Source organism: Vicugna pacos, chromosome 28 (assembly GCF_048564905.1).
Source record: "Vicugna pacos chromosome 28, VicPac4, whole genome shotgun sequence".
In the NCBI taxonomy this organism is placed as follows: domain Eukaryota; kingdom Metazoa; phylum Chordata; class Mammalia; order Artiodactyla; family Camelidae; genus Vicugna; species Vicugna pacos.
In genome coordinates this window covers 11,920,248-11,947,212 of record NC_133014.1, presented here as the reverse complement: position 1 = coordinate 11,947,212, position 26,965 = coordinate 11,920,248, and the positions used below count along the sequence as shown (strand labels likewise).

Below are 26,965 nucleotides of genomic sequence, written 5' to 3'. Positions count from 1 at the left end.
GGGCAGCCTGGGGTCTGCTCTTCAGACCTGACCCAGCAGAACACAACAGGCAGATTGTCAGGGCTTACAAAAACAGAACTGCTCAGTGCTCAATAGCACCACCAATGGAAACCCATCAAGAAAAAAAGGCACTTTTTTTTTAAAGAAAGTTTGCTTTATTACATTAACTTTACACAATAAAAGAATACAAAACGCAGACTAGTCTAAATTTTCTTGCTGATTCTCTTGTAGACAATGTTGCCCACAGTAAAGGTCTGCAAGTCAGAAAAAAAAAACCATGAAATGTTACCGTGATGTTGAATTGTAAATGATGATGAAGCCCCCAATAGCTAACATATGAAGCAACTCAAAAGCTCCTCTGCTTCTGGACCAGAGGAAGGGTTGGCAATCTTTTCTAAATTCCCGCGCCAAGTCTTTGTCACTTTGCTTCCTCCCATGGAGAGCTGTCCGCCCTTTACTGAATTCCTTTCTACGTCAATGGCTGTTAGAGCAAGACCATCCCAACCAGCCAATCCAACCCAATTTCTCAAAGTTTCATCGAGCACCTACTATGAACCAATATGTGCTGAGCACCTAGGACACATGTATGTGGAAACACGTAGGCACCCAGCCTGGGACACAATAATTCTCCTCCCAAAGCTGTGAAGCATATGAAAGCATTAGATCCCTCAGATTCATACACTTTTGAGTCTTTGAGGGATGTTCTGTTCTCCCCCAGTTCCCTTTCTCGTGCTGGTTCTTGGGAACACGACTGTGGCAGTGATGGAGGGCAATGTCATCAGGGTGGAAAAGGAGCCCCATAGCTTCAGCAGTGTCGCAATGGAAAGGAAAGATCGAGGTTTGAACCCTGGTTCCACAACTCATTCTCTGGGTGACCTTGGACAGGTCAGCCTGTCCATTGCATCCCTCATCCTGCCTCCCTCACAAGAGGTGGGAGCATGAGGGGCGATGGGACGCATCAAAGGACGGTGGCCAGGACTGAGTCCAGCACAGCTTATTTCCTGCTGCCCTGCAGGTGCCCCACCTCAGCTGTGACCGTGCTGGGACTGGGGCTGGGGACCACGTGCTTCATGCTTGACCCTCCCTCTCTCCTAGCTGAGGGATTTCTCCACTTGAACGGGGAGATGACAGGCCCTTTGGGCAATGTTCTACTTTCTGTTGCTCCTCAAAACACAGCCTGGGGGCAAGGAAGAGCCAGGGGGACATAGCTGCAGGAGAAACGCTGTACTATTCACCCCACACGGGGGCAGGACACGGCCTACAGCCAGGCACCGAGGATGGGGCCGCACACACCACCGGAACGCCAGATTCCAAAGCTGCCGTGAAATGGCCAAGAACATCATTCTCCTTATAAATGCCAAAGGGCAGAGGCACTGACTGAGTGCCCTGGGCTGGCAGGGCAGATGGGCCTCTGGGGCTCATTGGTGAGTGAGGCAGAAGGGAAGGGTTATGGCTGACAAGCAGTGCAAAGTCATAAAATAGAAAAAGGAAGGAAAGAGCCCAACTTTTGGCCAGACAAAGCCTTCCCGGACTGTGGGGGGGGGTAGTTGGGTCATGGGGAGGGTTGCTCCATGAATCAGAGGACCACAGGAGGTGGGAATGGATTTCCATGCTCCCGCCCGTGAGCGAGTCTTGAGTCAACATCCTGCTGGAGACCATGAAGGGTGAGCTGTGCTGGTGGCTCCCCAGGACCCTGTGTCTCCTACAAGCTCCTACTTATCCCATCCTGTTCGGGTGCTGGGGAAGGAAGGGGAGAGGAGGCGGGGGATGGCAATGAGGAGGGAGGAAGTGGGGGTGGGGGTTATAGAGTGATGGACTCCAGGCAGGAAAGTGGGGATGGAAGGACCGCTGGAAGGAACCCAGAGAGCGGGGAAGCAGCAGCTGGGGCCACTGCCGGGGCACGAGGGAGCAGACCGGCCACGGGGACGGCAGCGGGGAGGGCTGCATGTCCTGTCTCCCCGCCCCCAACTCCAGCACTGGGAGATGCAGGATTCGAGGGCCAACTTACACTGATGATTGTGTCACCATTCAACTCAGTCACAGACTTGATGTCTTTGAAAGTTGTCACCAGTTTATTCTCACCTTCCAGCTGAACCACTGCCTGCAATGGGGGACAGAAGAAATGGCCTGAGGGGAAGGGTCTGAGAGGGGGTGAAACTTTTGCTAATGAGGTTGGCTCCCCTGCAGGGGTCTCTCATTACAAACACCAAACTGTTCATCTTTGTGTCACCATCCCAGACTCTCCCTTACCCCGTTCCTCTGGCTCTAAACAAAAGTGAGGTGTGTTCAAGAACTAGAGAAAAGGAGAGAGGGTACAGCTCAAGTGGTAGAACATGTGCTTTGTAAGCATGATGTCCTGGGTGCAATCCCCAGGACCTCCTTTAAAAAACAATTAAATAAGTAACCCTAATCATTCCCCACCCCTCCAAAAAAAAAATACTAAAGAAAAAGACAGGACTTCTTTTGTCAGACTTTTCACTTCCGGGATGGGATCCAGAAATCAGCATAAGACCACTGAGTGTTTCGAATACAAACACTAAGATAAAATTGCAAGTCCATGGAGGGAGGGAGCAGCTAAATTCAAAATCCCGGCCAGATGGGCGAGCACGTGGTTTTGCTTTGGTTTGTATTGCTCTTTCCAGCACCTTTATCTTTCTCCTGTTCAAGCTCTGTGCATCCAGGAAGAGTAACAGAAAGCCAGCAGGAAGCAGAAGACGCTGGCCAAGGTTAACACTTTGCCTCCAAGATGGACAACTGGAAAGGCCTGTGGTGAAACCCCTGAGGACCTGCCCCCCCTAACTGGGGGTGTAGAAGGGAATGTCCCTCCTCAGATTTATCACCGACCTCCGACCTGTGCTGCTACGTCTGGAGAGCAGAAACGGAGAGCTGTCCGAAGGGGAGGGGAGACCAGCCAGCTGAGCCCGATGCATATGGTTATCACAGTGGGGGGGGGTTGCTGTTGGTGTGGAGGGTGGATGCCGCTCAGGGGCTCTGGCTGTGCTGGGGTGTGCGGAGTTTTGGAGGGGGGAATAGGGGCTCCTGGTGAGGGGCCCGACTGCCTGGATCTCCCTACCTGTGCCTGCCAACCCCGCAGATGGCCAGCACCCACCTCCCGTTACACACCTTTGACACAGCCCATTGGAGGTGATGCTGCCCTGCCCACTGCTTTTGCTCTGGGAAGGGGGACCGTGCCCATTTCACAGCTGAGGCAGCTGAGGCCAGGGACTCAGTGAGCACCCCCAAAGGCTTGGTCTGAGGGCCTGCCTGGGCCTGGGTACACTGGCGTTGCCAGCACCTCCTCCAGGAAGTCTCCCTGTGACCACCAGCTCTGAGGCCCGTTTCCTTTAGCCCAAGGATGACCTCAGAGCTTTTAGGGGTTTTGCACTGGCGCCCCCTGGCCCATTGCGGGGCCTGGGAGAATCCGAGTCTTAGATTCCTGCTGTGTGCCTGTTTCCCCAGCACCCTCCATAGGGGGAGCTCAGACTCTTGGGCCAGAGCGCCCCCAGACAGTCCCAGGAAACTGGGAGCTCCCAGAAGAGCATCTTTCTTAAGAGCTTTGTCTCTCTGCCTCTCCCTCCAGCAGTGGGTTCAGAGATAGGGTCTCAGCAGTGGAAATTGTGAGGTGGGAGCCCTGGGGGAGGAAGCCCTGGGGCCAGGCTCCAGGGAAGGTTCCGGAAGCAGAGGAGGGTTAGAGAGGGGAGCTCCTACCTTGACCTTCTCCCCGGTTATGGTCTCCATCTCACTCTCCTCACCCACAGTGAACTCGTTCTGGAACACTTTGGGCCCAGCAGTGACAGTAAACTTGAAATGCTTCCCGTTCTGCACGACTTCTGTCACCTCCTTAGTGCCCTTACTCTTCTGGACGAGGTCGTCGGGCAGACCTGGTGGAAACCGTTTGAGGTTTAAGGTGGGCAGAGGTGGGAGCTGGAAGGCAGTGGTTACAAGAGGGACTCTGTAGCCCGGAGGGGGAGGGAGGTGCTGTGCGTCACGGAGGCCTCGGCCCTTACTGGCGTCCTGTGAGTGACATGGGCTTCGACCTCCAAAAGGGAAGGTCAGTGGCCTGACTTGGCCTGACCACCCACACCCGGCATCTTGCCAGCTGGTTTACAAAAAACCACTCCTCTGCCTCGAAGAAGCCTTCCTCTTGACGGCACCTCCTTCTTACTCGCTCTCCATCTTCACCCCTCCTCCTTTCTGCCAGGAGACTTTGTTAGCACTTCGTCCTGCACACTCAGGGTGACCTTACAGCTCATCTCCCAAGCCAGGTCCCTCGTGCAAGTGAAAGAGGGAGCTCTTAATAATCACGCCCAGACAACAAGCACCCACCAGCTCTGTGCCTGGGACACCTCCGTGCCCCACCCCTGCCGAGTCCTCTGCCACCAGGGCCCTGGAGTCAGATGTGCCCAGAGTCCCTGACTCGGGACAGAGCTTTACAAATTACAGAGCATGTTTATTCCATCACATGAATTGAGGGTTGAAAACCATGTGCATTGACAGCAGTGGGGAGGGTCCTGTTGCACAGGTGAGCAGTTCAAGGCCTAGAGTGGGGCCTGCAGGAGAAGATCCAAGCTCTCAGCCGGCTCCAAGGGGCCTCCTCTGTCGACCTTTGCTCTCTTCTGCATCCTCTTCCTGTCAGCACCCTTCCTGGTCCCACTGCTCCTTTGCTTCCTCTGCCTGGAGCACGCTCCCCTCCCCCTGTCCCCTAGTGGACACCTGCTCATCTTCCAAGACACAGCCAAGGCTCGCCTTGACCACCACCAAGCCTTCCCTTGAGGTCCTTCTGGGAGCATCACATCCTCCTGGATGTTACTTGGGTGGGGCGAGGTGGATGGGGGTGCACATCGGTGCACAGGCATTTAAAACAAGGTGTCTGGAAACTAGTTCCTCCTTCAAATCCCAACTCAGGTAGGATTGCTCCCTGTGTGACCTCAGCTGGGACTACCTGAACTTTCGGGCCTCAGTTGCCTCAGCTGCACAATGGGAAAAATAATAGCACACAACTCAGACCTTTTTAGTGAGGAGTCAACAGGAAGCTGCCTTACGGAGGGCTGAGCCCAGGGCTTGGGGCCAAGGCAGCACTCAGGACACGATCAGAGATACTTCGTGCACTTATTTCTTCATTTTTCTCTCTCTCTCAATTGTGCCCTTGAGCATGGGGCTCACTGTACCTGTCTCCCTGGTGTCTGCCCAGCACGGCATCCAGCTCAGCGTATGGTTAGCTCTGAATCGATGTTTGTTAGAAGAATGAAGAAATGAATGAATGAGTGAATGGACAGGGTCACACAACGAGGGACCAGCAGAGGTGGCCTCAGTCCAGATCAGACCGTAGGTCAGTGCTCTTTCCACTCGCCGGTGACGTGGCCTTGTCCAGGGAGGAACAGCCCCAGCTGTGAAAGCCACACGCAGGCCAAGGCCCCCTAGTCTGTGCACAGCTTGAACCGCTCCCCGCATCCCGACCTGGAGACCCTGCCTGGGCTCCACCTGTCCGGCTCCTTTAAAGGGCCGGACCCTCCTTCCCTTGACCCGCAGCCTCGGCCCCGGCCCCGGCCCAGCACTCACCAACGGCCTTTGAGAAGGCCTCGAAGTTTTCCTGGCTCTGCAGTTCGTACTTGCCGGAGAAGTTCATGGTGGCGACGAGGGTCCGTCCTCAGCTGGTCGCAGCTCTGCCGGCCGGGTGCCAGCGTGGGCTGTTTTATAGGGGCTCCCTCTGCTTCGAGTGTTGGCCGTAGGTCAGTAGGTGTCGACTCCTTTATGACCAGGTTCAAATATTAACTCCTGAGAGCAATGGTCAACGATAAAGAAAACAAAAATACATATAGGCTGGGCACAGGATTGGTTTGCTCAATTCAGCAAACATTAATGTGTGTCGGTCAAGTGTGAAGCCCTGTGGCCCTGTGGTTTTTAAGTCACTGCTCTGCCATGAAATGTGTGTATGTATCTGTGTGTGTGTATATATTCAGGTATACGTCTGTGCACAGAGATGTGTGTGTGTGTGTGTGTGTGTTTGTGCATTAATCCAGACACATAGGAAAATACCCAAGAATCTTTTTAATCTCAAAACCTCCCCTCATGTACATAACCCTATAATCTCCTCCCACGTTTATCATCACACTAACTGAATTTTTACAAGGCTGTCATCAGCCAAGGTCGGCAACCTACGGTCCAAGAGTCAGATCCGGTTGCCACCTCTTTCTATATGTACGTGAGCTAAGAATGATTTTCTGTGTTTCAATGGTTGAAAAGAAAATCAAAAGAAGAATCATATTCTATGACATAGGAAAATGATATGAAATTCAAATTTCCGTGTCCATAAATAAAGTTTTATAGCCACAGATAATACCCAAACGGCCATCTGTGTGGGTGTTGTCTGGCTGTTTTTGGTGCCACTAAAGCAAAACTGGGGAGTTGTGGCAAAGATGTGAAAATATTTACTCTCTGGCTTTTTCCAGAGAAAGTTTACTCACCCCCTCATAGAGACTTGAATGCAGGGTTAGTGGTTTGACTCTGATGTGTGAAGCAATGCACTGAGACATGTTAGCATCAGTGCCGCATTTAGGGGAGATGACTGTTAGTGGGATGGAGGTCAGCAGGAGAGAGAGAGAGGCAGGGAGATGTCCTAGCGGACTGTGAGACAATCCAAGTGACAAGTAATATCCTAGCGGACTGTGAGACAATCCAAGTGACAAGTAATGGGTTTCAGCTTGAGAAGTGGGAAGAGAGGAGGTGGGACATGAGACAGAGTCATTCCTTCATTCATTCAGGCATCTTTGCTGAGAGCTTTCTCTGGGCTGCGTACAATTCTGAGAACTGAAAGATACAAGGTGGAAATGCCCGGGCTTGGCCGCTCCTGGGGTAGGAGCACTAAATTCTTTTGCTAAGGATGCCATAGCGAAGTGCCACAGACTGGGTTCTCCCAACCATAGAAATTTATCATCTCAGAGCTCTAGAAGCCAGAAGTCTGAGATCAAAGTGTACAGGCCATGCTCCCTCTGGAGGAGAGAGGGGGAGATCTTGTCAGGCTCTCTCAGCCAAATCCCACTAGTTCCTTGACTTGGGGTTACATAACTCCAAACGTCACACGGCATCCTCCTTGTGTGGGTGTCTGTATCCACAAATTTCTCCTTTTTTGAGGACATCAGCCATACTGGATTAAGGGCCCGTCCATCCTACTTCAGTATGACTTCATTTCAGCTTCACTAATGACATCTGCAATGACTCTGCTTCTGAATAAGGTCACAAGCTGACGTATGAGGTTGAGCACTTCAACATGTGAGTTTTGGGGATATGCGATTCAACCCATAACAGCTACCACTGCCCGGTACAGAGCGCTGTTCAGAGAAATCCTTCTCCCACGTTGTGCCTCTGCCTGTAGCTTGGGGGAAATTTCTGTCTGGGCTTCCTCTGTTCATTTCTGGCAGCTCTTGCTCAGTCGTTGCTCAGCCCTCCTCTAGAAGAGAGACCTGCTCATCTGGTGGGTCAGCGCCCGCTTGTTTTGTTCGTGTCCCCTGGTGCGTGGGGCCACTGTGGCCGCCCTGGTGGGCATAGCTCCCCTTTGCCTGCCCAGAGATCCTGCTCTCTCTGTCCCCACAGGAGTCACCCTCAGGACCAGCACACGGCACACCCTCTTGCTCTGGCTCCTTGCCATGTGGTCATTCCAGGGCTGCCCCACAGATTCAGCCACATCATCTGTTCCTCATAGGGTCACCTGAGTGGGCAGCCTGGGGTCTGTTCTTCAGACCTGACCCAGAAGGATGCAACAGGCAGATTATCAGGGCTTACAAAAACAGAACTGCTCAGTGCTCAATAGCACCACCAATAGAAACCCATCAAGAAAAAAAGGCATATTTTTAAAGAAAGTTTACTTTATTACATTAATTTTACACAGTGAAAGAATATGAAACGCAGACTAGTCTAAACTCTTTTGCTGATTCTCTTCAAGACAATGTCGCCCAAAGTCATGGTCTGCAAGTCAGAAAAAAAAGTCATGAAATGTTACCGTGATGTTGAATTGTAAATGATGATGAAGCCCCCAATAGCTAACATATGAAGCAACTCAAAAGGCTCCTCTGCTTCTGGACCAGAGGAAGGGTTGGCAATCTTTTCTAAATTCCCGCGCCAAGTCTTTGTCACTTTGCTTCCTCCCGTGGAGAGCTGTCCGCCCTTTACTGAATTCCTTTCTACGTCAATGGCTGTTAGAGCAAGACCATCCCAACCAGCCAATCCAACCCAATTTCTCCAAGTTTCATCGAGCACCTACTATGAACCAATATGTGCTGAGCACCTAGGACACATGTATGTGGAAACACGTAGGCACCCAGCCTGGGACACAATAATTCTCCTCCCAAAGCTGTGAAGCATATGAAAGCATTAGATCCCTCAGATTCACACACTTTTGAGTCTTTGAGGGATGTTCTGTTCTCCCCCAGGTCCCTTTCTCGTGCTGGTTCTTGGGAACACGACTGTGGCAGAGATGGAGGGCAATGTCATCAGGGTGGAAAAGGAGCCCCATAGCTTCAGCAGTGTCGCAATGGAAAGGAAAGATCGAGGTTTGAACCCTGGTTCCACAACTCATTCTCTGGGTGACCTTGGACAGGTCAGCCTGTCCACTGCATCCCTCATCCTGCCTCCCTCACAAGAGGTGGGAGCATGAGGGGCGATGGGACGCATCAAAGGACGGTGGCCAGGACTGAGTCCAGCACAGCTTATTTCCTGCTGCCCTGCAGGTGCCCCACCTCAGCTGTGACCGTGCCGGGACTGGGGCTGGGGACCACGTGTTTCATGCTTGACCCTCCCTCTCTCCTAGCTGAGGGATTTCTCCACTTGAACGGGGAGATGACAGGCCCTTTGGGCAATGTTCTGCTTTCTGTTGCTCCTCAAGACACAGCCTGGGGGCAAGGAAGAGCCAGGGGGACATAACTGCAGGAGAAACGCTGTACTATTCACCCCACATGGGGGCAGGACACGGCCTACAGCCAGGCACCGAGGATGGGGCCGCACACACCACCGGAGCGCCAGATTCCAAAGCTGCCGTGAAATGGCCAAGAACATCATTCTCCTTATAAATGCCAAAGGGCAGAGGCACTGACTCAGTGCCCTGGGCTGGCAGGGCAGATGGGCCTCTGGGGCTCATTGGTGAGTGAGGCAGAAGGGAAGGGTTATGGCTGACAAGCAGTGCAAAGTCATAAAATAGAAAAAGGAAGGAAAGAGCCCAACTTTTGGCCAGACAAAGCCTTCCCGGACTGTGGGGGGGGGGGTAGTTGGGTCATGGGGAGGGTTGCTCCATGAATCAGAGGACCACAGGAGGTGGGAATGGATTTCCATGCTCCCGCCCGTGAGCGAGTCTTGAGTCAACATCCTGCTGGAGACCATGAAGGGTGAGCTGTGCTGGTGGCTCCCCAGGACCCTGTGTCTCCTACAAGCTCCTACTTATCCCATCCTGTTCGGGTGCTGGGGAAGGAAGGGGAGAGGAGGCGGGGGATGGCAATGAGGAGGGAGGAAGTGGGGGTGGGGGTTATAGAGTGATGGACTCCAGGCAGGAAAGTGGGGATGGAAGGACCGCTGGAAGGAACCCAGAGAGCGGGGAAGCAGCAGCTGGGGCCACTGCCGGGGCACGAGGGAGCAGACTGGCCACGGGGAAGGCAGCGGGGAGGGCTGCATGTCCTGTCTCCCCGCCCCCAACTCCAGCACTGGGAGATGCAGGATTCGAGGGCCAACTTACACTGATGATTGTGTCACCATTCAATTCAGTCACAGACTTGATGCCTTTGAAAGTTGTCACCAGTTTATTCTCACCTTCCAGCTGAACCACTGCCTGCAATGGGGGACAGAAGAAATGGCCTGAGGGGAAGGGTCTGGGAGGGGGTGAAACTTTTGCTAATGAGGTTGGCTCCCCTGCAGGGGTCTCTGCTTACAGATACCTAACTGCTCATCTTTGTGTCACCGTCCCTGACTCCCCCCGTTTGTCTGGCTCTAAACGGAAGTGAGGTGCATTCAAGAACCAAAGAAAAGGAGGGAGGGTACAGCTCAAGTGATAGAACATGTGCTTTGCAAGCATGATGTCCTGGGTTCAATCCACAGGACTTCCTTTAAAAAATAATTAAAATAAATCTAATTACCACTACCCCCTGCCCCCCCAGAAAAAAAAAAAAACTAAAGAAAAAGACAGGGCTTCTTTTGTCAGACTTTTCACTTCTGGGATGGGATCCAGAAATCAGCATAAGGCCACTAACTGGTTCAAATGCAAACACTAAAATCAAATTGAGTAACATCTAATTCTCCAAGTCCATGGAGGGAGGGAGCAGCTAAATTCAAAATCCCGGCCAGATGGGTTTTGCTTTGGTTTGTATTGCTCTTTCCAGCACCTTTATCTTTCTCCTGTTCAAGCTCTGTGCATCCAGGAAGAGTAACAGAAAGCCAGCAGGAAGCAGAAGACGCTGGCCAAGGTTAACACTTTGCCTCCAAGATGGACAACTGGAAAGGCCTGTGGTGAAACCCCTGAGGACCTGCCCCCCCTAACTGGGGGTGTAGAAGGGAATGTCCCTCCTCAGATTTATCACCGACCTCTGACCTGTGCTGCTACGTCTGGAGAGCAGAAACGGAGAGCCGTCCGAAGGGGAGGGGAGACCAGCCAGCTGAGCCCGATGCATATGGTTAACAAGGTGGGGGTGGTGGTTGCAGTTGGTGTGGAGGGAGGATGCCGCTCAGGGGCTCTGGCTGTGCTGGGGTGTGCGGAGTTTTGGAGGGGGGAATAGGGGCTCCTGGTGAGGGGCCCGACTGCCTGGATCTCCTTGCCTGTGCCTGCCAACCCCACAGATGGCCAGCACCCACCTCCCGTTACACACCTTTGACACAGCCCATTGGAGGTGATGCTGCCCTGCCCACTGCTTTTGCTCTGGGAAGGGGGACCGCGCCCATTTCACAGCTGAGGCAGCTGAGGCCAGGGACTCAGTGAGCACCCCCAAAGGCTTGGTCTGAGGGCCTGCCTGGGCCTGGGTACACTGGCGTTGCCAGCACCTCCTCCAGGAAGTCTCCCTGTCACCACCAGCTCTGAGGCCCATTTCCTTTAGCCCAAGGATGACCTCAGAGCTTTTAGGGGTTTTGTACTGGCGACCCCTGGCCCATTGCGGGGCCTGGGAGAATCCGAGTCTTAGATTCCTGCTGTGTGCCTGTTTCCCCAGCACCCTCCATAGGGGGAGCTCAGACTCTTGGGCCAGAGCGCCCCCAGACAGTCCCAGGAAACTGGGAGCTCCCAGAAGAGCATCTTTCTTAAGAGCTTTGTCTCTCTGCCTCTCCCTCCAGCAGTGGGTTCAGAGATAGGGTCTCAGCAGTGGAAATTGTGAGGTGGGAGCCCTGGGGGAGGAAGCCCTTGGGCCAGGCTCCAGGGAAGGTTCCGGAAGCAGAGGGGCGTTCGAGAGGGGAGCTCCTACCTTGACCTTCTCCCCAGTCATGGTCTGCAGCTCACACTCCTCCCCCAGGGTGAACTCGTTCTGGATCACTCTGGACCCGGTGGTGATGGTGAGTTTGAAGTGCTTCCCATTCTGCACGATTTCCGTCACCCCCTTGATGTCCTTGCCCTTCTGGATGAGGTCGTCGGGCAGACCTGGTGGAAACCATTTGAGGTTTAAGGTGGGCAGAGGTGGGAGCTGGAAGGCAGTGGTTACAAGAGGGACTCTGTAGCCCGGAGGGGGAGGGAGGTGCTGTGCGTCGCGGAGGCCACGGCCCTTACTGGCGTCCTGTGAGTGACATGGGCTTCAACCTCTGAAAGGTCAGTGGCCTGACTTGGCCTGACCGCCCACACCCGGCATCTTGCCAGCTGGTTTATAAAAAACCACTCCTCTGCCCCGAGGAAGCCTTCCTCTTGACGGCACCTCCTTCTTACTCGCTCTCCATCTTCACCCCTCCTCCTTTCTGCCAGGAGACTTTGTTCTTTGAGTGTTAGCACTTTGTCCTGCACACTCAGGGTGACCTTACAGCTCATCTCCCAAGCCAGGTCCCTCGTGCAAGTGAAAGAGGGAGCTCTTAATAATCACGCCCAGACAACAAGCACCCACCAGCTCTGTGCCTGGGACACCTCCGTGCCCCACCCCTGCCGAGTCCTCTGCCACCAGGGCCCTGGAGTCAGATGTGCCCAGAGTCCCTGACTCGGGACAGAGCTTTACAAATTACAGAGCATGTTTATTCCATCACATGAATTGTGGATTGAAAACCATGTGCATTGACAGCAGTGGGGAGGGTCCTGTTGCACAGGTGAGCAGTTCAAGGCCTAGAGTGGGGCCTGCAGGAGAAGATCCAAGCTCTCAGCCGGCTCCAAGGGGCCTCCTCTGTCGACCTTTGCTCTCTTCTGCATCCTCTCCCTGTCAGCACCCTTCCTGGTCCCACTGCTCCTTTGCTTCCTCTGCCTGGAGCACGCTCCCCTCCCCCTGTCCCCTAGTGGACACCTGCTCATCTTCCAGGACTCAGCCAAGACTCACCTTGACCACCACCAAGCCTTCCCTTGAGGTCCTCCCGTGAGCATCACATCCTCCTGAAAGTGACTTGGGGTTGGAGGGGTGGGCGGAGGGAGGTGGTTGCACAGGCATTTAAAACAAGATCACTGGGAACTAGTTCCTGCTTGGGACTACCTGAACTTTCGGGCCTCAGTTGCCTCAGCTGCACAATGGGAAAAATAATAGCACACAACTCAGACCTTTTTAGTGAGGAGTCAACAGGAAGCTGCCTTACGGAGGGCTGAGCCCAGTGCTTGGGGCCAAGGCAGCACTCAGGACACGATCAGAGATACTTCGTGCATTTATTTCTGCACTTTTTCTCTCTCTCTCAATTGTGCCCTTGAGCATGGGGCTCACTGTACCTGTCTCCCTGGTGTCTGCCCAGCACGGCATCCAGCTCAGCGTATGGTTAGCTCTGAATCGATGTTTGTTAGAAGAATGAAGAAATGAATGAATGAGTGAATGGACAGGGTCACACAACGAGGGACCAGCAGAGGTGGCCTCAATCCAGATCAGACCGTAGGTCAGTGCTCTTTCCACTCGCCTGTGATGTGGCCTTGTCCAGGGAGGAACAGCCCCAGCTGTGAAAGCCACACGCAGGCCAAGGCCCCCTAGTCTGTGCACAGCTTGAACCGCTCCCTGCATCCCGACCTGGAGACCCTGCCTGGGCTCCACCTGCAGGGCCGGACCCTCCTTCCCTTGACCCGCAGCCTCGGCCCCGGCCCAGCACTCACCGATGGCCTTCATGAAGGCCTCGAAGTTTTCCTGGCTCTGCAGTTCGTACTTGCCGGAGAAGTTCATGGTGGCGACGAGGGTCCGTCCTCAGCTGGTCGCAGCTCTGCCGGCCGGGTGCCAGCGTGGGCTGTTTTATAGGGGCTCCCTCTGCTTCGAGTGTTGGCCGTAGGTCATTAGGTGTCGACTCCTTTATGACCAGGTTCAAATATTAACTCCTGAGAGCAATGGTCAACGATAAAAAAGGAAAAAAAAAAACAAAACAGAAAAAACAGCAGGCTGGGCATAGCGGCAGTTTTCTCCAATTCAGCAAACATTGATGTGTGTCGGTCAAGTGCGAAGCCCTATGGCCCTGTGGTTTAAGTCACTGCTCTCCCGTGTAATGTGTGTGTGCACATTTATATATGTGTATGTGAAGGTATACATCTGTGCTCAGAGATGTGTGTGTGTGTGCATTAATCCAGACACTCAGGAAAATACCCAAGAATCTTTTTAATCCCCAAACCTCCCCTTATGTACATAGCCCTATAATCTCCCCCCATTTTTCCGTCTCACTGACTGAATTCTACAAAGCTGTCTTCCGCCCCTGGAGCTGTTTTGTATTCTGGTACTCCATCCTCACTGTCCTCCAATTCAGTCTCCTTTTTGAAGTGATAAAGGATACATGTAAGCGGGGGCGAGGTGGGGGGAGGATACTGAGACACATTTAATTCGGCAGAGACGGAAAGGGACAAAAGAGAGGAGGACCTGCGAGCCAAAGGAACCCACCGGGGTCACCCCGGCCTCCGCGTTGGCCTTCACACTTTTCCCTCTGCCCCTCTTTTCTCCCGTTCAAGGTCACCTCCTCCATGGATGCTCTGGGCTCAGAGAGCACTTTGCAAACACTTATATCCTCATTCCTACTGGAACTTTTATTCTACATCTCCTTTCTCATTGTCCTCCTTCCTCAGTCTTCCCAACGTGGCACATAGTAGAAGTTCAATTAATGATGAGTCAGCAAATGAAGACTGTCGGAAGATAAGAAGGCCGAAGTGTTGCTGGTTAAAGGAAAACCAGGTATAGAGGAATCAGACTGGCACGGCCCCTCCAACCGTTGAATCCTGGGGCTGGGCGGTCAGGAGATTGGAGTACATGTGTATCTAACAGTTGTGCTTGGCTGAGTCGAGCGTGGGAGGGTGTGAACGGAGGTGGCGCGGCTGATGCGAGGTCCGAGAGCCAGCTCTTCTCCCCCATCTCCCATCCCCAGCCATTCTTTCTCCTTCCCCTGCAATCCTGTTCTGCCCTCCCAGTCTGAGTCTGAGTGGATGGTGGGAGACTCCAGCAGAGCTCTGGCCGGAGCATCCTGTCTGGTCCTGCCGGCAAGTGCAGTCACCAAAGTGCTGCCTCCCTCAACTGCCAAACTGCCCACCCCCTGTTCTGCCCCCCAGAACTCCCTGGGCTGTTGGGGCAGCTGCTCTAGAAGCCAGGAGGCCTTCAGGTTCTGACTGTGCCTGAGGCAGGGGGCACATGAGTGGATAAGGGTTCGCAACAGGGGACCCTGATGCCACGGGAACACGAGTCAGCCCACAGTGAGGAGCGCTCTGTTATCTCCAGCCCTCTCACCATTCTCTCCAAAACTTCCAGAATTTAGATGTGCTGATCCAGCAAATCACCTTAGGAGTCCACACGCTCAGTGACATAGCCGGTCTCCAGCCTCCCTGACAGGTGCCGTGAGCAGACACCTGGCCGTGGAGACATCACTACCTTCTAAGCAGTGTGGGCAAAGGGCAGTGGCCTACATGCCAGCCTGAGGATCTGGCACCAGCCAACCTTCCCGTCTAAGTGCAGAGGCAGGCTCTGCTCGGCCCTCCCTACGCCACCTCCCTCTGACTGTGCCCAGGACACAAAGTGCTTTCCAGGCCATGGGTCAGGGCTGTCCCTGGAGAGCACTGGGCAGGCTCGTGTGCTGAGAACTCACAGCCATTTTTAGTCACCACCAGTGCCTGGGCACCCAGGTGGAAGTGGGAAAAGCGGCCCAGAGGATGATGGGCAAATCCTCGCCTTCCTCTTGTCTTGCTCCACACCTTGGTTATATCCCTTTTAATATGACTCATTGTATTGAGGGTGCCTTGTCTCCCCCAGACTGGACAATGATTTTTTATTTTTGTATATATAAGGAAGGGAAAAGTCCATTACCTTAAGAACTGGCATTAGAATTCCTCTCAGAGTGGGGAGGATGTAGCTCAGTGTGAGACTGGGTGCTTAGCATGCACGAGGTCCTGGGTTCAATCCCCAGTACCTCTATTGAAAGAAATAAATCAACCTAATTACCTCCACCCCAAAAACAATTTTTTAAAAAACTTTAAAAAAGTAAAAAGGTCAGTTTTAAAAAAAGATTCCTTTCAGTGTGGGTGAGTGTGTGTGTGTGTGTGTGCCTTTGCGTGTGTGTAAATGAGAGGGAAAATGAGCAGAGAAGCTGCTGGGGAGGGGGGTGATGGAACCTGAGCTCCGTGCTTGGTGAGGCTGAGCTGATAAAGAAGCGGGGCTGTGCCTGGGGAGCCAGCGGGAGGCACACGGATTGTGTCTTCTTTCTTCCCCTGGGAGATGAGAGAGCAGGGCAGCAGGCAGAAAGGAGGGGGACAGTGAGAAGGGGTGGGGGGCCGGGTCACCAACACACCCCCAGCAGCAGGGAGACAGGGAGGCTTCTGGGGGCTGATGTGGACTTTGAAGCTGCTTCTTTACTGCCAAGTGAATCCCCATCCATCTTTCTTTAGTCCTCTCCCCAGCGACCTCGATGCTTCAGGAAAACGTAACTCACCAGTTAATAGATGGGCATGCGGAACATGGTGAGGGGCTGAGTTTCATTTCCGGGTTGAAGGGACGGAGCTGAGACCGCACGCCCCAAACAGTCTCAGGAAGCCGAGTGGCCGTGGGGTGCACGCCTCCCAGGCAGGGATCCCTGGAAATCTTAGGGAGGGCTTTGCAGGAATTCAAGCTAATGTTATCCAAATGCCAGCGTTCCATCCAGTTCCCCATGGCATCTGGGTTCCATAGGTTAATACCCACAGGCTAAGAGCTTTGCATGACTATGCTGTGGGTGACCTCTGGGCTAAATTCAAGTTACACCTGAGACTCTACCCCCGCCCCAAGCCCTCCCTGCCATCAGGTGCTCTGTGTGGGTGGGAGGATCTGCTGACAGTGCCCTGGACACACCACTCTCTCTCATGCAGCCCCTGCCTGCCCAACATCCTTCCTCAGATAAAGGGATACCTGGCATACAAATTTCACATTCAGACCCTCTCCCCTTGACCACCGACGACAAATGACAGACCCCACAGTACTGCTCAATGGCTCCGAGGTGGAGAGGGGAATGGAGCATCAATGTAAGTTTCTCCAAAGGGCAGGTCAGCACCAGTCCCAGACGCCTCTCCGGAAGCCTACATCGGCTGCTCCTTTTCCGGTGTCTGAGGAAGAGCAGCACTTGTGACCTGGCCGGCACTTCCCGCCTCCCCGGCCGGCCGGGCAGGACCAGAGGCTGGTCAGAGGGGCTGGCACAGCCGCGGGAAACCCGACAGCTCCTGCGGCAAAGGGACAGCCTGACAGAGGGAGAGGCAGATGGACACGAGGTGAGGACTTCCTTCCTCCCCCAGATCGGACGGAGACAGGGAGATTCTTAGGCAGACTCCAGTGGCCTCCTCTGGGCCAGACTCTGTGCGTGTGTGTGTGTGTGTGTGTGTGTGTGTGTGTGTGTGTGTGTGTCTTGAAGTCACAGAGATTAGTGGCCATTTCGAAACTTAACACTTGAAAATAGTTTTCCATAAAATTAGAAAAGGGTAATGACATGTCCTGCCCACAAGTTAAGCAAACACAAGAGGAGATAAGCTTAATTGCAATGACAAAGTTCAAGTGGCTTGAAAGAAAAAAAACAAAGACTCCCCCTTCATGGGCCCAGCTTCTGATTTTTGTCCACCCGGCCTCCAGCCCCCTCCAGTCTCCATCAGACGCCCCCTCTGCTCACTGCCCCTGTTCAGATGAGCAGCACGGAGGTGTGGGAAGGATGACGTATCTCTTGGCGGCCAGGATCTGACTGCCGTTCATTTGAGACCAGGCACCTCTGCACTCGTGTCTGATCCCAGGGTGTCTGCGGCGCCAGTTTGCCCATTTCCCGGGTGTTTCAGGAGATGCCAAGGAGGCACGCTTCCACTAGATGCAGGGCTGAGAGGGGAAGGACTTGAGTTTGGGTCCAGCTCTTCCCGCCAACAGATGTGTGATCCTGGGCGAATCACTCAACCTTACTGAGCCTCCACTTCTTTGTCCATTAAATGGTCTTGACATTCTCTGCCTTGTGTCAACTCGAGTCCTTCGGGAATGTGAAACTCCAATCACAGGGGGTCAGAGCACTTTGTGGGTGCTCCTACTAGGTGTCCAGAGGTGGCCCTGGCACCTGGCCAATTTGTCTGTATATCTCCTGGCTTGGGGACAGGCTTCCTTTCCATCTCCTTGGGCCAGCGGGTTGTGTCTCCAGCTGCCAGCTCCAGCCTCAGCTCACTGCTTACGGCTCCAGCTTTCAGCTCCTAATGTGCTCCTGGCATCTTGGGATTTTTCTTTCTTTCTTGTGACCTCAGCTGTACATTGGAACAGCTGCTATGCTCAAGGTGCACATTCTGTGCGTCCTGAGAGGAGAGTTTGCATCAGCTCTGCTGGCTCTGTCATTGGTCCCGCAAGTCCTGTGTTTTTCTTACTTGTGTTGTTTTAAATCTTTTTAGTGGGATGTCAGGATGTACATCCTTCAACAAAATCTTTTAAAGACATTCTTAAGCCTTGTTTTTCGTATGCCTACTCTGTCTCTCCAATCATTGTAAATTCCTTAAAGAATCACCTGCCTATATCAGCTGTCCAGGAGCCGGAATGGAATCAGCCTTAAAGTCACTCAACGTCCTGGGTGTTTTAGAGGTCTGCCTGCTTGAAGAAACCACTGGCGGACAAAAGTACAAATATGCCAAACAAAAATTGTGAGTGGTGGTTCGCACTGTAAGAATTACACTTACACAGACTATACTGGGAAATGTATTCAACAAAATTCCCCTGCATGCAATTACTTTTGGCAATATCCTTATTGTGTAAAATGAGACCTTCCTGTGATCTGTTTGGGGCCCCCCGTGAGTTCTCCTTTGCTGTGACACAGTAGAGGGGAAAACCTTGTGGACTGCACGCCTGCGGTGGCAGTAACTGGAAGGCTGATGTAATCATGAATGAGCTCCAAACTTATCTGCAAGGCTGGTTCATAAGGCTCCCGTGTTGGCCATAAACGCCAACAGTGTTTGCTCATCCTGTGTCTCTGTGCCCCTGTGTCCTTGTGTCCCTTGCCCTCTGGTGGTTGAAAGCTTCCAGTTGGCTTCAAAGTCAGCCTGCCGCTTCAAAGAGCAAACTTTCCCAAGCAACCTTCGGCCAACCTGCCACCTCCGCCCGGCAGCCCTGCATCCTCCCTGCTTTAGAGCCGTGAATCGTCAGCCCTTTAGAACCGCGATGGCCGCTCTGCTGACATCTCACAAGGCTCCGCTCCACAGTCCTTCTCCACATAGCCCTCCCGGGGGCTCTGCTCCTCTGCAGTGACACCACCAATAGTGATTTCTACTCTAGTCCAGTGATTCTATTAGAGTAACAATGAGGAAATACAGCTTCCACTAACTGAGTGGTAAGCGCGTGCTTTCTCTGAGAGTTCTCACTGAATTCTCAAAACAATGCAATAGGGTAAGCATTTAAAATTAAAAAAAAAATTTTATTGAAGTATAGTCAGTTTACAATGTTAGATCAATTTCTGTTGTACAGCACAATGTTTCAGGGTAAGCATTTTTATTCCCATTTTTTCAGATGAGAAAACTGAGGAAAGAAGTGGTTAGTAACTGCTACCCAAATAGGAAGTTGCCAAATAGAAGCACGAACTCCATCTTTTGGACCCCAAAGTTTATGTTTTTGACTTGTATTTTTTTCTATCTTATAATGTATAAAGGTGTATCTTGGTTCCTGTCCTGAAAATGCCTCTAAACCAGAGCTTAGCTCTGCACTTTCTGTGGAGCACGGGTCTAGAAAGTATTGATAAGACAATAGTCCAGGTTCCATCGACCTCTTGAGTCATTAATGGTTAGGTTACTGTTGGCCTACAAATGCCCTATTATTACCCTAAACCAAATAACCAGACAGTCCACGTGCAGGAAGAGAGATCACAAAGGGGTGAAGGTTCTGAGATGACTGCTGAGCCCTGTGTTCAGTAGAGGTGCAGTGAAAACCGTATTTTACTGAATTCTAGAATATTCCATTTGGGCCACTCTGTAAGCACGCACCTTGTGCTCCATGGTGATCACGAGTGTCACTCTCTTCTTCCAGGGTAGCCTTTCCCCAGCCCCAGTTCCCACCGAAGCCACAGGCATCAGCTGATTCCTCCACTACACGCTTATTCACTCAACAAGCTAACCCTGACCAACTACATGGAGTTCCTGCAGGAAATATGTTTTGAATCTATAAAGGAACTCACTGTCTAGTAGGGAGCAGTAAGGGAGTCAAGACTGCCTGGGTGATCGGCATGCCCTAGGCCCTAACAGAAAGGCATTTAGAAAATACAGCTTGTAGACTCCAGCCCCCGAAACACAGAGCAGAGCGGTGAAGTAAGGGTAAGGAGCTGAGAGACACAGGCAAAAAACAGCAACAAAACAAACATAAAAAACTGGCACAAGGACCTACGGAGATATGACAAAAATAAAATAGGGAAGCTGATATACTAGCGACAAAATTTTGGATATTGCTGGGAAGGGAATGTCAGCAAAAGTTCTTCAGCAGAGGAATGATAATCAGATTTGTGACTTTTGGAAGATTACTCTTGAGGTAGCATGAAAGGCAGGCTGGATGGAGAGAGATCTGGAGGTGGAGAAATGGGTTAGGAAACTCCTGCAAAAATTCTGGCAAGAGGGGGTGAGGATCTGAAACTGGGAGGAGGCGGAAGGTATGAATTGGAGAGCTATTCTGTGGTTGTAACTGAGAGCATTTGCACATCTATCATAGGTGATCGCCAGGGAATGCGAGGAGTTGAAGATACTCCTGGAAGCTCCAGCTGGGGTTCCCATGGTGATGTGATGCCACCTACGCAGGTGGGAGGTGTTGGGAGAAGATAGCCATCCTCGCCTCTTCCCTCTCCCCTCCTCCGAGCTGGAAGTCATTCCTCTCCACTCTGAACTCTACCCACTCAGCCTCTGTCACTGTATGTACCACTCTGTCCTACAGCCTCTCCTGGTTTCAGATCTTCTTTTCCTTCTGATGGTAAGGTGCTCAGTAGCAGGGTGGAAGCGTTCATCTTTGTCTCTGCTACTGGACTTCCACAGTCGCTGGCACAGAGACAAGGTCAGTAAACGTTTGATGACTGTAATAATGTAATGATGGCTATTTGTGTACTTGTGCAGCATGCCTCCTCCTCCCCTCCCAATCCTTCTTCAGTTCCTAGTAGATTGTACATAGTCATGTGTCATAGTGCCTTTAAAATCCTGAGGGCAAAACCCAGCATCTCTATCAACAGCTCAACAGAAACATCCAAAACCAGATGAAAGCCACCTAGCAGAATTCCTCCAGGCTGCCTTGTCACTAGACGCCTGTGCCAGGCTCCCTGGCCTGATGGGATTCCCTGGTCTCATATATGTAGTATGGGCTCAGTAAATTCCGATTAAACTTTGAAATGTAGTCTGTGGCCTGGAATATCTTTAATCCAGAAGTTTGAACTTATTTGGCTCATGAAGGCATAGCCTCCACATTGAGATTCTCTTTGTAGTGTTATTTAATTATAACCCCCTCAAAAAGGGGGTGGGGATGGATTAACCAAAATGTCCACCAGTAGAGGGCACCTGCTGGACGGATCTGATGCACCCTGCAACTCCCAACACCACCAGAGAAAAGGCGGAGACTCAGAGAGGGAAAGCACCTCATCTGAGGCCACACAGCAGAGAAGGCAGGCCTTCTGAGAGCGATCCTAAAGCTGTCCCCACCACGCCAGAGATGCCGTCCTTCACATTTTCGTCTTAAATGCAAAGCAAGGTTTGTATTTTAATGAAGTGTGTGTACCCAGAATTTGGAAACTCCCCTTTTAGTTCATCTCCAGTAAGTTTGGCTGCTGGAACAGAGAACCAGAGAACCAGAGAACCAGAGAAATCAGTGCCTGGCACATTGTAGGTGTTAAATAACTGTTTATAGAGTGAATGAATGAAGTTGTAATACTGTTCTAGAAACTCCCCTGCTGCAGCCACAGCGCCCCACGCTGGCCTTTCCTATGATTAGCTCACGCAGGCCAGGGCTGAGCCCAAGTAGGAGCTACCAGGGGAGGGGTGGGCTCCTCTGTTCTCAGGGTCCGGTTGTACCCCAGTCACCGTGGTTTCTCAGCCACTGAACCTCCCTGGGCTGGAGCTCTTGGTGCTGTGCTGAGTGCCAGGCCCCTGCCCTGATGGAATGAGGAGAGGAGGACAGCAGGTGAATGAGGGAAATAGTATCTAGAGCAGTGAGACCTCTGATGTGTGCCCCATGGTCCCAGCCTCTCCCTCCAGGCTGGGAGGGATGATGGACTGTGATTGGGGTCCCAGTCCCAGCACACGTGTCCCAGTGGGTGGCTCACAGCTTCAGTGACCCTGAATTTGCTCTTCCTATCTAAGAACTTGGCCCTGTGACCATTGACCAGCTGGCTCTGAACCAAAGATTCCCTTAATCTCAGGAGTCAATGGCTCCTTTGATTAAGCCTAAAGTGGTCTAAACTCAGCACTCAATCCAGAGGCTTCTGACGGCTCTAGGTAATGGACAGGGCTGCACACTGACTCCTCTCTGGATGAAAGGTCGTCTCAGGCTTGACAAAGACGCAAAAGACTGCACAGATCGGCCCGCCACTCTCCCAGTGAGTGTCAGCCCACGGGCTGGATGAGGAGAGAGCCCGGAGGACATTACCAAAATCATTACTTATCTAGAAAGGCTGTTCTTACAAGGATCTGGAGAAGGGCAGAACTGGGGCCACTTCCTCAAGCTGATATGTTTATCTTTCACAGTAAGTCAGTTTCTGACTAATTGCAACTCTTTAGAAATGTTCTGCTTTCTTACAGCTTTGGGTGTCCTTGGTCTCTCAGAGCTTCCAAGAGGCTTAGCTCCTAGCGTCTTGGTCAAGGTGAGGAAGATCTGTATCCCTTTTGGATCTGCCAAGTTAGTGAGCAGCTCTCCAATCCCATAAAATGCAGTAGCAGATGTGGGTTCAGCATTAGAATCCCAATGGGCTGGGATTCTAAAACTGCTGTCCAGATGGAGTCCTGCCCTCTCCTCTGGCCATCCTGCCCACAGCATCCAGCATCCAGATCAACCTTAAACATAAGAGCCAAAAGGGACACATTGGTGAGAACATTTGTTCAAGAAATGTAACCAAGAATCTATGGGACCCTGCAGGGTCTAAGAGGACCATGAACTTGCGTGCAAAGCATCATACTGCGTTTTTCTGATGGGACTTCCATCAGATTCTCAATCTTCACCTCTCAAAAAGTTCAAGAAGCTCTGACCTAATGTGATCTCTTGTTAACATGAAGAAACAGAGAAGTCAAGTGACTGACTCAAAGTCTCACAGCCAGGAAGGAGTGGAGCTGGAACAGAACTTGGGGGTCGGCTACAACCTACTCTCTACCCCTGCTTGGGATCTAGAACAGAATTCCCCAAAGCAGTCCAGGGAGCTCTTGTATCAGGTTAGACCTTTGGATGTCTCAGCCCACCACAGACCTGCCAGGCAGGTCTCTGAAGGCAGGGCCCAGGTGTTTAGCAAGCTCCCCTAGTGTTTTAGTTTCACAACTAAAGTTGAGAATCTGGGACCATCCCTAAAATTTTAAAATGCATATAAGACACACACACACAAAGGTTAAAGTAATGAGATGATGCAACCACTTTCAATTCTTTTGGCAATTTTTTTCTGATACTTTTCTCCACATTTGTAAATAACACCATTTTAATGATCTTTTCTTCTTTCTTCTTCCTTTTCTCTTCTCATTCCATTTTTAGATTTAGATATTATCAGTGATTAATTATCATGAAAGATTAGGTTCATGAGGCTTATTTGGTGGTTTGTGGGGGCATGGTCGACGCTCCGTGTGCCCAGCTGCCTTTTACAACTGCTTTGAGCCCACAAGAAACTGAGAATCTCTCATAAACCTTCTTTATAGGAACGTGTGGGTAAGAGAGGGGATCTGCGTCCTTCTGACTTGCATTGCCAACCTGCCCCCTCTGCTGTCCCTTCCTGTACCCCAGTGATCGCTTCCTTCCTATTCTAACATATTATAAACATTTTAGACAACTCCAGCTTTCCAATCATCATTACATAACAGACAGGCTGGGGTGGGGGGGGGGACACACGAAAGTGACAGAAGGTGGTGCCAACTGGAGATCATGAAAAACCTTTAGTGTAGCAACACCAAAGTCTACATCAGATACCTGGGCAAGAGGTAAGGGAGACACAGTAAGAAAAGATAATTCTCACGGCAAAAGTCTAGTTTCTCCAGTTTTCTAGGAAAACATTAGGCAGTAATTTCCAATCTATTACAGACACCAATACTCTAGTAATTTGCTTGATTTTTTAAAATCCTTTTGGGCACATGGATATATATGCCATGTGCAATTTGATGAATTAAAGTTTAAAAAATGGAAAATCCTATTGGTGTTCACAGAAACACCCTTCTTGGCCCCCTCCATGAACCAAAATCAGAACTGACTACACCAAAACAGCTGCAAGCACTTTTGACTGAGTACTGCCACCTAGCGGCAGCAAGTGTAAACAGCTTGGTTTATGCGGGAGTTGGGATCCACCAGAGTTAGAACTCAGCCTGGTGCCTCTGTGTGACTGGCACTGTTTCCTGGCCCCAGTGTCTTCCTTCCTTCTCTTGGCAGGTATTTTCGTGACTCCGCTTACGGCATCTTGTTGTGAGATAGTCAACACGTTCCGAGTCTCCCCCAAAGTGTTCCAATACTGCCCACCTTTATTCTCTGATTGTCATTCCACCTAGGAAGAAGCTGCGAGACCAAGGTGGGCAAACTTTTTCTGTAAAAGGCCGAATAGTAAACATACTAGGCTTTGTGGATGAAGAATGTCACCTATCATGACAGTAAACAAAGGATGTTGGGGCCATTGAGCCATCAGTCACTGCAGCCGCGGCGACTGCACGCTGGAGAAAAGAGGACACTGGCCCTACATAGCTAAGGTGCACACCAAAGGAGTGGGTTCAGTGAGCCCAGACTCTTGCATCTTTCCATACACAGAAAAGTCCTAAATTCCTTAACTTGAAATGTCTGGTTTTCTTTCATTAACAGTAATCTTTTGATGTTCCGACTACCTGGTCTTTGTTGCAAAAACTCCTGTATATCCTGGCTCCTCCCTTGCCTCTTTGGAGGAGTTTGTTAGAGCGATCTGAGAGGCTGCCTTTCAGGCTCGAGTCCTCAGCAGGTCTGCCAAATAAAACACAGCTCTCAACTTTTAGGTTGTGCATTTTGTTTTGGCTGACAACTAGCTAAGTCTGTTCTTTATTGAAGCTGTCTTGGATCCCTTCCCAGAATCTTTGATGTGTATTGCATTGGCCAGAACTTGGGTCACTTGGCCACTGCTAAAGGCAAAGAAGTTTGACAGTCCGTATAAATTTTCTAGTTGTACCTCTTGCCACATCAGAGGAACAAGATGAGGATGGGATGTTGATCGAGCATCTCCCAGTGGTCTGTCCCAGGATGTTTGTAAGGCTGCTCTTACACTGCCATCTCTCTCAGGTTTTCACAATTTCTTATCAATGGAAAACTATTTTCCAAATTCCAAACAACTTACAGTTACCGTGGGACAGAAAGAAAACTGAACATGGAATTGGAAGACTTGGGTTTGAATCTCAGCTGTGCTGTTTACTAATAGAATGCCTTAGGAAGGTCATAATCTTGCCAAATCTCAGCTCCTGAAAACTGAAAATGATGATCAGGCTTCCCCCCCACCCCCATCAACCCTGCCGACAAAGTGGATGAGAAGATAAATGTGCTAATATATGTGAAAATTCTGGAAGATGTGAGTCCTGGCTGAGAGTCAGCGTGGAAGAGTAAAGGGCAGCTCCAGTACCTGTCAGGCACATGGAATTAGGTCACCTCCCGGAACAAAGCAAGAACCCACTGCAGATATATCTAAATTCATGTAAGGTCAGCACAAGACCTCACATCCTGATAGCCAGTGGTACCCAAGATTCTGAACTGTACAAGCAATTTACAGGCACTTCCACTCCAAGGAAACAGGCAGCATGTACAGGGTCAGTCTGGACAATGGTCTCCAGTCAATGAAACATGAGTCTAGGCCTTCACTTACTTCCGCTTCAGTGAAGATAATTGGGAAGGCATGTTTTCCCAACTGCATGATCAAAAGTACCTTTGAACTTGGCACAGATGCTCTCATGCACATAGAACAATGCTCAGCATGGACCAGGAGAAGGGAAAGGACATGACTGAGAAACCAGCACCCAGTCCCTATAACAAACATCACTTACACACTCTGCTCAGATGGTAAAAAAGCAGCACTCTGGCAAGGGACCTGGTGGGAGAACTCTTTGTTCTTTTTGTCCTGGTGATTTTTTTTTTTTAATGGAAGTCCTGGGGACTGAACCCAGGACCTCGCACATGCTAAGCTTGTGTCCTTGGAGATGCCATCTTGGTTGGTTATACGCACTGTAACAAACGCTGTGGCATCTTACAGCATTTTTGCCGTGAACCTCAGTTTCCCTGACCTCTGAGTGATTAAGTACACTTGATGCAGTGGATAGAAACTCTTTGGGGGTTCCTGCTGGGCCTATATCCCTCTCTGGGAATGGTCCCCCTGGCCTCTGTCTGAATTCCATGGTGAGCAAACTCTCGCTTTCAGGAATCTAAGACCCAATCAGACTGGAGTCAGTCAATGGGGGTGCATGCACTTGTATGGTTATGTCAAATGGGCACCATGTGCGGGCCAGAGTTTGAAGGGCAGGTAATTCGAGTAAGTAGAGACCACAGGTTAGGAGAAGGTCATAAAAAGGAAGAAGATAGGAGAGGAACCGCCACATCAGAAGGCAGCTGTTCACACCCTCCATCCCCATGAGGCCCAGTCTGGAGGCAAGTCTGAACCTTAGCCGGCATCTGTCCCATCCAGCTCCCCAAACCTTGCCATCTAATGCCATCGGGTCCTAGGAACATGAATGCGAATCCAGGGTCATTTGACTATATCTGGAGGACATTTTTTCAAGTGTCTTGCCTTTTTTCTTCAAAATAAATCCGGGATGCGTTTTACCCTAGAACAGGTCTATGCGTAATAGGAAAGCGCTTTCCTACAAAGACTTTTTGAGCTAAGCCGATGCCATGTATCCCTGTGGATTCTGAATTCTTGACGCACTGGCCCTAGATTGAGAAACAAAGAGTTTGTCAGCCTTCTGATTTTGTAGGTGGGAAGCATGAAGCCCAAAAAAGAAAGAGTTTTTCTTCTTTCCAACTTGCCCTCAGTTTTCTAATCTGAAAAATGTGGGCGTGTGGTACTTTCAGGGCTGCCATGAAGATTAAGAGACTGTGAATGAAGCGCTTAGCAGCAAAGTCTCTTAAAAACATGCCAAGGGAGGAGTAAATGGTCTCTCTCTCGTCTTCCCCTGTAGCCCCCTCCTCCACATCGCCCCGCCCCGCCCCGCCCCGCCCCGCCCCGCCCCGCCCCGCCCCGCCCCGCCCCGCCCCGCCGCTCA

The 26,965-nt window shown here is 51.3% G+C and overlaps 2 protein-coding genes across 2 annotated transcripts; both read right to left on the bottom strand.

The window, feature by feature from the left end:
- Positions 1-203: 203 nt before the first annotated feature.
- LOC116278352 (fatty acid-binding protein, liver-like) lies at positions 204-5,626 on the bottom strand. Its single transcript, XM_072951634.1, has 4 exons — positions 5,560-5,626; positions 3,709-3,881; positions 2,009-2,101; positions 204-254 (listed from the first exon to the last, which is right to left on the bottom strand). Exons 1-4 carry the CDS (start codon positions 5,624-5,626, stop codon positions 204-206), a joined length of 384 nt encoding a protein of 127 aa, XP_072807735.1.
- A 2,216-nt stretch (positions 5,627-7,842) lies between these two features.
- On the bottom strand, positions 7,843-13,376 carry LOC116278545 (fatty acid-binding protein, liver). Its single transcript, XM_072951633.1, has 4 exons — positions 13,220-13,376; positions 11,427-11,599; positions 9,719-9,811; positions 7,843-7,962 (listed from the first exon to the last, which is right to left on the bottom strand). Exons 1-4 carry the CDS (start codon positions 13,284-13,286, stop codon positions 7,912-7,914), a joined length of 384 nt encoding a protein of 127 aa, XP_072807734.1. The 5' UTR covers positions 13,287-13,376; the 3' UTR covers positions 7,843-7,911.
- Positions 13,377-26,965: the final 13,589 nt, after the last annotated feature.